The sequence below is a fragment of the Leiobunum rupestre genome, chromosome 2 (genome assembly GCF_980474605.1).
Source record: "Leiobunum rupestre chromosome 2, qqLeiRupe1.1.hap1, whole genome shotgun sequence".
NCBI classification, from domain to species: domain Eukaryota; kingdom Metazoa; phylum Arthropoda; class Arachnida; order Opiliones; family Sclerosomatidae; genus Leiobunum; species Leiobunum rupestre.
Window position 1 is genome coordinate 13,213,904 of NC_143385.1, and position 10,310 is coordinate 13,224,213.

Sequence of the window (10,310 nt, forward strand, 5' to 3'; positions counted from 1 at the left end):
TTCAACTGTAGCAACCTATAAACATCCTAAACATAAACAATTCGTTAAAACTATGGCTACAAATGAAAAAAATATTATTTATTCCTATTTTTCTATCTTGTGTATTCCTTTGGCTTTAATAAATCATTATTTATTTTTTGATAGCCTACAAGAGAAGTCACGTGATATTCGTCTTATATATAGAAAGTGCAAAATTTGTTGGTAAATTAGAAACTCTTACCTAGCCACAACACGGAGTTTTTGAGGTGGCGAAAATAACATTGGACAATTGAACAGAATAAATTCAAATAGGTTAAGTACTTTTATATATTTACTTCAGTAACGTTATTGTATTTCTGAATCAGTAACTCAATTTTATTTACAAAGTTACTTATAAATAATTTTGTTACAGTTGTACGAAAACTATTTTCGGTTTTTGTGAAAATGTGAACCCAAGAAGATTCGTCATCTTTCCAAGGCTTAACAGCGAGAATGAAATAGTTTTGTATTAGAATAAAGTACCAGTGATCACATGACAATTAAGGCATTCTATCGTTAGACTATACTACAGTGCCACAATATTATTTGAGTGTAATTGATGAATAACTGTTGAATTGATAACAGTTTTAAAGTATTCGTGTAGATCAAACGAAGGATTACAAATTCTACAGAACTTTGTTGGACACCCAAGAGAGAGAAATTAGAAAAATGTATAGTTGCATATACTGTGACCATACGGCCAATACGCAATGTGATTTAAACCGCCATATGCGTCATCACACAGGTGAGAGGCCATATTCTTGTGCGCTATGTACACACTCTTTTGGTGAATCAGGCAATTTATTTAAACACATCAGGAATGTCCACCGAGGGAAACCATTTTCTTGTTCGCACTGCAATTTGTCTTTCAGACATAAAGCTGACTTAAGAATCCATCGCCAAGTTCATAATGAAGAAGGAATCTTTTCCTGCATACATTGTAATCATTGTTTCACTGCAATGAATGATTTAACCAAACATTTAAAGACACACTCCCTCAAAAACCGTGCTGATTGTGAAAATAGAATTAATGCTCGATTGAGTAAAGATTGGAATTTAAATACTACTCTAAAAGAAATTATTAATTTAAAACAAGAAGTACCATTTAATTTAAAGGAAGGGAATTGTGTTCAGTCTAATATACAAACGAAATTGAGAAAGGAACTAGATTTTTGTTCAAAACCATGCAAATCTCTGACCAAACTAGCTAATGAGCCAACAGCTTTCTTATGGAATGAAGATAACCTAATTGTAAATTTTCATTTATCAGAAGATGGAATTTATTATCATACAGAACCGGTGAAGGGTTCTGAACTCGCATTGAAACCCAACAAAGGAACGGACTACATATCGAAATCTCACCTTTTCTCTAATTCCCATACAAAATCCGATGATTTAACTCTACGCACCCGCATTCAAGATTTAGAAGACCACTTAAAGGATTATAGTCGAATGAAACCGCTTCTGTGCACTTATTGTGCGTATAGAACTTCAAAGGAACAGTCTCTTAAACGTCATGTGAAAAGATGCAAAATTAAAAACGCGTCATTTGAAGAACCATTTTTACTATGTCGTCATTGTGGGTTTGCATCTTGTAATGTGTATAAATTCCGAGAACATAAAAATATTCACAAAATTAATAAACTAACAGATTTTGATGAAAAATACAATCTTCCGAAAAAGATTGATCAAAACGACAAGATACATTTTCCATGTTTTGTTTCAATTGAGAAATTACCAGCAGAGATAGAAATGGCTAGTGCCGAAGAATTAAAGCATGATATTTCCAAATTGTCAAATTTGCATTTAAACTTTAAAGAGATATCAGTAGATGCAGAAATTATGAAAACCGAACTTAATAATACAGTAAAACCAGACACTTCACACTCAACAGTTTCACATTCAGACAATAATCTAAAAGAAACAGAAGCATCTATAATACAGCTATTTCAATATCAAAAGATACGGAATCGTAAAGGAATGTTAATTTCAAAAGCTACCAGTTACCCTTTTGTCACCCTAGTTCAGCCAATACGAAAACAATCGAAAATTCACCTTTTTCGTTGTACTATCTGTAATTTCAGCACCATAAATATGAATCACTGGCGTTACCATCGCAGAAAACATACGCGCGAAAAACCTTTTAATTGTTTGCAATATAGGCAGTCTTTCAGTCAAAGAAGACATTTAATCCGACACAGTTCGAGTCATCAGGGACGAAAGCCTTTCAAGTGTTTCAAGAGCAATACCGCATTCGCTCTACGGAGTGCATTAACTCGACATTTTATTTTTCACCGTGATCATTTGAAGACTCACCTCAACAAAAATTCGACACGTCGGAACAAATCTCAATGCCAAACTCAGAAATTAGCACCAAAAGAAATGGCGGTTTCTTTGGAAACCTCGCCTTTGAAATTATTTACAAATAAGGAAGTAGATGATTCAGACGAAGTGGCAATTCAAACTCATTTCATGGGAAACGACTATAATCCGACTAATTTCGACATTAAAACACTCGATAAATTCACCGATAACTTATTAACACGACCCCATGGTCAAACTCGAAATGTCTCAACGCAATCCTCTACAGATCTAGAAACAATTTGTTTGGGAAATATAGATCATTCTTACTGTAGAATCGTACCTCAACGTAAAGAAAGTCAGTCGGAAAATACCAATTCGCACGCGCAAGATATAGTAACTGATTATCAGCCAATAAGTGGATGTGTAACTGAATCCGTTAAAAAAACCAGCAATGAACCATTCAAACTAACAGCCCTTTGTAGCCGAATACTGAGGACCAAAACGAATCAACGACCTCGCCTCTTCCGAAAATCAAATTATTTATCTCACTGCCTTTCAAACGCCGTTCGGCTTCCTCCGATTCTTCCAAAACCACAGTCTTTAACAGATTCATCCCCAAAACCCCATTTCTTGGAAAATCCAATAAATTTACCTCAACCTGACCAATTACTCAAATTTAAGCCAAGCTGTTCCCTCTCGATGCCATGTCAGATACCCCTGAAAGTCTTTGCATTGAGTTCACTGCCTACAAACAACCTGGAGTTAACTGAATTAACTGGCATTCGGTCGCCAATAAAACTGGCTCGGTGTTCTTCTTGCAAAAGCGGGAACACGCCTAAATCCAAGCCCAATATCCTCCGTCACCCAAGAAAGAAGGCTGTCGACGAAACGCCGTTGTTGTGTATGAATTGTGGACATTCGTTTTCCCTTAAGGTTAATTTAAACTCTCTCGTCAAAATACCTTTATAAAGGCCGATTCCAAAGTACAGGAGGTTGTTCTAAAGATTCTAGATACTCGTATTTCGAAAACGAAAGATATTTCAAACCGTAAAATCTGAATTAAATTAAACAGAAAACCTAATTCCAATAATTCTGTAAATCTACATTAAATGCGTATGCAGATAAATAAAAACATCAGGGCCTAGATCCGTACAATCTTTGAAAAAAGATTATTGGTAAACTAAAGTGCACCGTTTATTACCAGGTTTTGTGAAATTTCAGGAACAAAAATTAAAAATTAAATTTATTGTTTTAGTTTTATTTAATAATTCTATTAATAATTTATATTTTAATTTAACGAGTTTATAGTTAAACGAGCGTTTTGTCAAGCTTAATTTGCGAAATGTAATGGTCAGCGTACTTAGATGGCGCCACGTGCTCCATGATGTATCGTGATTTACGTCTACGAGGTATATTATTTTTCTCGGCGACAGCCGAAAAACGGTCTATACGCAAGGTAGATGGCAGGCCCTTAATGGGTCGGAGTGTGCAATAACTGGTGGCTTTACTGGGGAGTCGGGGTCCGTCTCTTGTAACCCATAAGGGCGGTGGCGCACTGGGAGATGTTAGCTCTGATTAAATGGTACTATCTCCACCTTCGACTTCGGTCAGGTATGGGCTGGAAACTGAGCTTCTGCTCAGGCTAACGGAGAGGGTCCAGGCAAACTGGCCGCCTCGGAGGATCCAGTAGCCTGCTGTGGGTCGGTGGGTCTCCGTATGAGGCGCAGTGGTCCCGTTTCCTGACCTTTTGGGGCAACACCGGGTGTCCGGTGCCAGCTGTGCCGAGTTACTTGGGCCGCTGTGTGCCCGTCGTTCCCCTTTGGGAGCTCTTTCCGAAGGGTCTGGCTCGCTACTTACATAGGTAGGGTGTCGGCTGCAGTTGCTAGAGCATCCGCTCTTATTCCCACTGCTGTGTGCGAATTGAGGGGTTGGTCGTCCCACCTTCTGCTGGGTTGAGCGGCTTGCGTCGAAGGTGAGACACAGTGTTTCAAAGAGCCCAAATTTTGGCAAAAATTAAAAAATTATCCGTTACAAATAATATTTGCATATTTGTAATAAGAAAATAATGGAGAATGACGCAGCACCAATAGTTTTTAGCTGCGACCCCTAGCCGCGAAATCATCTTCCCTGAAGGAGCACAGGGTTTTCGTTGGTGTAATTGGATACATCTTAGCGAATTAAGAACGTGGAAAAAAATTCACAGCTATGGGTTATTTCAAACCACAGTTACAACTAGTTAAAAGGTTTGGAAAAAGCCATTTTGGAGCATGTTAACACGCGATTTATTCCGAGATACGCGTGTAGATAACTATATCTTTTTCAACCTTTATTAGTAAACGTTACAATTAGTCCATGAAATAATTTTATTGAGTTTATCTTTGCAACCTTTGGAGAAAATTGGGTTTTAAAATTTAGAAATTAATAATTAAATTCCTAACGAAAATTTGGGTAAAATTAATTGTAGCAGAATAGTTCTACCGTTGCGCAAATTATGATGAACTGCTCAAGTCTTGAAAAGAGTACAATTACCAATACTTCAGGTGAAATTGAGGACATTTTGCTAAGTTCTATATTACATTGATGAATGTTTTCTTTAACTGATCTACGGATAAAGTGATACTTAAATATTTATAATTTATTACTTTACTTATATTAAACTTACAGAGAAAAAACTTGTGATAAACACATATCCTAGCCTAGGAATTATTAATCGCAATGCCAGCATTTTTATTTTTTTAACTTTACACCTCACCGACAGAAGGCATATCGACATGCAGAAATTTGGGTTTTCTGCTAGGTGTCAACTCCTAGTCCGTATTCACAACAGTTTAAATCTTTTATCTAGACCTTCATATACATTTCCTATATCCATGATGGTTACTCTTTCTAAAAATACGACATCTTCGGGTGTTTATTGACATCAAAATACGCACAGATACATTAACGAGTAATTACTAGTCACTATTAATCCTTAACTTTTTAGTGATTAAAAAAGTTAACCTCTATTGGAGTAAAATTTATTTTTCATTCTAGTTTAATGGCTATGCTATTAAACAGTTTCAAAGAATAATTACTTAGTTTGAAACATTTCACGTTTTATGTACACCTCACTAGTCCTGCGATATATCTCGTGACATACAGTAGTCAATTGCCTGGCAGTCATTGCCCAACAAAACACCGCCGACGCAACGATTCACTTTTCCTTTACTTGTTTTCTATATTATGAAGTAAACGATTCAATTCTCTAAATTATTAGTAAAATGTCTAACTTTAGAGTTTAATTTTATCTCTGGATCCTCTATAAGTAAGTTGAAATTCGTTAAAACTTAAGATGGGGTTTGGAAATATGACATCAAATTCCTTCCTTAAACCAGAAAATGAGATAAAGTGGCACTCGCATGGGAACATTTTTACTAGAAATATTTCAGACAAACTTATCATAAAACTTAACCATAAAATAATAACTTTCAATTCGACTTTATAAAAATAGGGACGTATTTTCTTAATAATAAATGAATTACCTAAAAAATGTCAAATTTCCAAACTAGTTTTAATGTATGGGAATAATTTATCTGCACAACACAAGTAAATAGGTGTGCTCAGGGCCGTCGATAGTGTACCCGGGCCCCGGGATGACAATAAATAAGGCACCGGGATGACAATAATTTCGGGACAATAGGATAAGTTATCAGGGAGAGGATAATTAACATTTTCAAAAGCGTGCTTCTCTAGCTATATTAGCCGAGGGGCTAACTACTTATGTAAATTCTGTACACCAAATACAGAGAGTACAGCCTTTGGTAGTACAGATTACGCTTACTCTTTTTAGCGCAGTCACAGCTACAGGATTGTACACCGACTACTCGTAGTGATCAACCCCCTGAGTATTAGCCCCATTCATTTGTAGCGGATTCCCCCCTCTCACCTCGAGCCTGAACGTGTTACTACTAAGTATGGGCTAATCCAAGCGCCTTACATAATATCATTTTCATATTTGAATATTGCACCGGGCGCTCTGGGTATCTTCTTGTCTGTCTTCCCGCTGTCTGCTTCTACTTGTTTTATAAAATATTTGTGTTGATTGACTCATTTGGTATCTCAAATTATTTTTTCAGGAAATGGCAAATTTAATATGTTATACTGGAGTATATTATGCAATTCTACGATATAAAAGCAATAAAAGAGATACAAATTTTTAAATGTAACCGTGGTAAGATCATTTTTAACAAGAAAACTGAAATATATTATTATATAGTTATCAACTAAATTCTGCAGATCCTGATGAGCCGGAATCCGACCATGTCACAATGAATCCTGAAAATATACAACACAAATCCAAGCGAGGCACACGGACTTATGAAAATGTAAAGGAACTACGATCTGTGCACGAAACTATGAACTCTAACATCGTACAGGATAAGCAACCCAAACGAGGTCTACAGAATTCTGAAAACGTAGAGGATAAGCAACCCAAACGAGGCACACATAGTACTGATAACGTAGAGGACCAACAATTCAAGTTAAACACACGGAAGTTTCATAACGTAGAGGATAAGCAACCCAAAGAGATACTGAATGAGACCGATCACAAGAAATATCGTGCTACCCGATCATTAAAATGTGAAAATTCTGAGGGTATTTTCGAAAATAAAATTAATTTAACACGACACAAAAAGGCTCACATTCTCCATAAATGCGGGCTGTGTTCGGCGGAATTTTTACGTAATGCGGATTTGATACATCATGAGCTTACACACACTGCGCAAAAGCCTTTTGTAGCCTCCTATTGCGAAAATACCTTTAGAAAAATGTGTCAATTTATAGGCCAAGAGCACGACGACACACAAACTGGTCGTAAACTAAATAAGTATGAATTGAGTGGAAATGAAAAAATTTCCAATACAAATGACATCACGTTGGAACTTTCCAGTCAGGACCTGACTAAGGAAGATGACCTGGATTCCGAGCCTGGCACGCAAGATGTTACCAACAGTAAGAATATTCAGCCTGTTGGACCATTTAAGTGTGACCACTGCGATCTCGTCTTCTTATTGAAAAGAAATTTAACGCGACACAAAAAAAATCTCAATGCTGAAAAGAAATTCAAGTGTGATCAGTGTAGCTCAGATTTTTTTCGTAAATACGAATTGGTACGTCACGAGTTGACGCACACCGGCCACAGACCATTTAAGTGCGATTTTTGTGACTCCACTTTCAAACAGATAGCTCATTTGAGGAGTCACGAGAATACGCATAGTGGTGAGAAAACATTCGTCTGCTCGTTTTGCGGGGTGGCCTTCGCAAAGAAAAGCAACATGATACAACACGAGAGGACTCACACCGGTGAAGCCCGTTTTAAGTGTGGCCATTGCGACACGGACTTTTTACGCAAAGCGGACATGGAACGACACGAGCTAACGCATACGGGGCAAAAACCATTTCAATGCACGTATTGTGGTAAAACCTTTAGGCAAATGGCTCATTTGAGAGGGCACCAACTGACGCACGCCCCTGCTTCTCGCCAAAAATTTCAATGCCTGAATTGTGACTCTTCCTTCGCTAAGAAAAGAAGTCTTACCAAACACATGTGTAGTTTGTAGAAACGGGATGTACTTTAGATCCCATAAATACTGGACTAGGTCTTTAGGAAACTGGCAGTTGTTATAAATTTGAATTTGGAACACATTTATGGTACCCTCCGGGTTGCTGATGGTTTTATTTTTTAAATAAATTTGCTTTAAATCAGACAACACTCCCCTTTTCGTGACGTCAGCACGTGAGGTGTTTCAGGGGGCCGTTGCGAGCGCGAAAAATCCTCGAGAGAATCGAAGAGAGAAAGATTTGAATTTTATTTCTGCTAGTGGCGCCCACTAGTGTGCCAAACGGGAATTAACGGGGCGGAGGGTTAGGCCCACGCAGTATTTTTACCAACCGTGGGCTAGGCCGTTTCTCTTGTATAGGATATTTTGGGGGAAAGAATATTCAAAAATATCCCCTCTCCGCGAATCAAGCCGAGCCTCGGGAATCGAGAGAAAACTCGAAAGACGTTCGTTTTTACACACAATCGTGTATTAGTCTCACGTACAGTGTAGCCGTTGCCGATGCCGATGCCGATTCCGCCGTGTCGCGCATACCTCTTCAACGGTTAGGGCTAGAAGAGTCAATAATATTTCGTTCGAATGTACATGCATCGCCATTGATAGCCTTTCATAAAGTTTTAAAATCGAAGCATTTGCCCAATTTACCGTTTTCGGTAGTTTGGCTTTGTCTGGTTGATATTTTGTTAAAAATTAAGTCCGGTAACGTTAAAAAAATATTATTGGATAGGTTAGGATTCATTTGAACTACAACTTCGGTTATATCAGTAAATATTAAATTTAAGTATAGTTTTCGGAGTTATTTACGGGACCCCAATGTTCGTAGTTTTATATTTCCGCCTGAAAGTCGACATAACGTTCCTTAATTTAAGTCCGATTTTCATGAAAGTTATATTTTTGAATAGCTGTGGTTTCCACATATCCTAGAATTGCAATTTCGTTGCTTCATTTTAATTCTTAGTAAGGTTTTTGAACCGCGTATAAGTACCCCCATCAACTTCCAACATTGGAAATACGCGTGGTTATAGAGACTTTACGCGAATTTCTCTCTGGAATTTTCGAAGGCCGTTCTAATATGACCCAAAGTAACAAATAAGTGTGACACTTATCGGAGTAATACGCGATGCTTACAACGTGTGACCTGAAGTAACAAATAAGTGTGCCACTTATCGGAGTAATACGCGATGCTTACAACGTGTGACCTGAAGTAACAAATAAGTGTGCCACTTATCGGAGGCCGTTCTAATATGACCAAAAGTAACAAATAAGTGTGACACTTATATTTCCGCCAGAAAGTCGGCATAACGTTCCTTAATTTAAGTCCGATTTTCATGAAAGTTATATTTTTGAATAGCTGTGGTTTACATATAACCAAGAGTTGAAAATTCGTTCCTTAATTTTAATTCTGAGTACGGTTTTTTGGGCAGCGTATACGGAGCCCCGCATTTTCCAACATTGTAAATCCGCCCGTTTCCCTCTGGCATTTTTCAAGGCCGTTCAGAGTGCGCCGCGCTTTAAACGTATGACCAGAAGTAAAAATTACGTATGACACTGATCGACCTAGTCTTCGGCGTATGACCAGAAGTAATAAGTGTGATCAGAAGTAACAAATAAGTATGAAACTGATCGAACTAATCTTTGCCTAAGGTGGTGCCTTGGGTATTAGCCTAGCTGATGATGATGATGATGATGATTATTATTATTATTAACCAGAAGAAATAAGTGTGACACTCAACGGCTGACTAGTAGTGACAAATAGGTGGGATCAGAAGTAAAAAAAATAAGAGTGACACTGATCGAAGGAATCTTCGATGCTTTCAAAGTATGACTAGAAGTAACAAATAAGTGTAAATATGTATATATGTGTGACCGTGGATATATTTTGGTTGTGATACCGGCGTTGCAGGTTGCTGTGAATAGCTCAAACAAACTTAACACATTAGAAGGATTGTGTGTATTCTGACCGTCGTACGTTTTGTTTCTTCCCCGTCGGCTTTCTAGTAACCGAGCACTAAAGCATAAGCCTACCGCGGCAATGGTTAGCATTCATTTTAGTAGCAGGTATAGATAGTACCATGAATTTATTCATTTTACCCATGAATATAGAACTGTACCTTATCTGTATGGTGCTATCCCGATCCGGTAGAAGGCAGGGCTTACGAAGCTATGCCGCTTCTACGTAAAATTGTTTAGCCAATTAAAAGCTAGAGGAAATGACGGACAGCTCCATAGAAGAGTATGGGTTTCAAAAATCAAGTGGCTCTGCCGAACGGCGAACTGTGTTGCAATTCGGAGACTTTTTAAATTTTAGTGTTTGTACTCATTTATGAATTTTTCATATGATTGTTAGTAAGTTTCCAGGTTTGATTTAAGACTACCTTCATAATTTTT

General features: G+C 37.5%; 2 protein-coding genes across 2 annotated transcripts; both read left to right on the forward strand.

The window, feature by feature from the left end:
- Positions 1 to 232: 232 nt before the first annotated feature.
- Positions 233 to 3,537, forward strand: LOC149956150 (uncharacterized). The gene is made up of 2 exons (XM_090165394.1): positions 233 to 291; positions 392 to 3,537. Exon 2 carries the CDS (start codon positions 688 to 690, stop codon positions 3,289 to 3,291), a length of 2,604 nt encoding a protein of 867 aa, XP_090021520.1. The 5' UTR covers positions 233 to 291; positions 392 to 687; the 3' UTR covers positions 3,292 to 3,537.
- A 2,047-nt stretch (positions 3,538 to 5,584) lies between these two features.
- On the forward strand, positions 5,585 to 7,922 carry LOC149956151 (uncharacterized). The gene is made up of 4 exons (XM_090166783.1): positions 5,585 to 5,626; positions 6,438 to 6,532; positions 6,598 to 7,189; positions 7,253 to 7,922. The coding sequence occupies exons 2-4, from the start codon at positions 6,475 to 6,477 to the stop codon at positions 7,920 to 7,922; spliced, it is 1,320 nt and encodes a 439-aa protein (XP_090022909.1). The 5' UTR covers positions 5,585 to 5,626; positions 6,438 to 6,474.
- Positions 7,923 to 10,310: the final 2,388 nt, after the last annotated feature.

What these genes read in the sequence shown, in the direction of transcription:
- LOC149956150 (XM_090165394.1), top strand. Translation starts at nt 688, where the DNA reads ATGTATAGTTGCATATACTGTGACCATACGGCCAATACGCAATGTGAT.
- LOC149956151 (XM_090166783.1), top strand. Translation starts at nt 6,475, where the DNA reads ATGCAATTCTACGATATAAAAGCAATAAAAGAGATACAAATTTTTAAA. An exon ending in AATTTTTAAATGTAACCGTG is followed by an intron (nt 6,533 to 6,597) that starts GTAAGATCATTT and finishes TAAATTCTGCAG; the next exon opens with ATCCTGATGAGCCGGAATCC. An exon ending in ACTGGTCGTAAACTAAATAA is followed by an intron (nt 7,190 to 7,252) that starts GTATGAATTGAG and finishes GGAACTTTCCAG; the next exon opens with TCAGGACCTGACTAAGGAAG.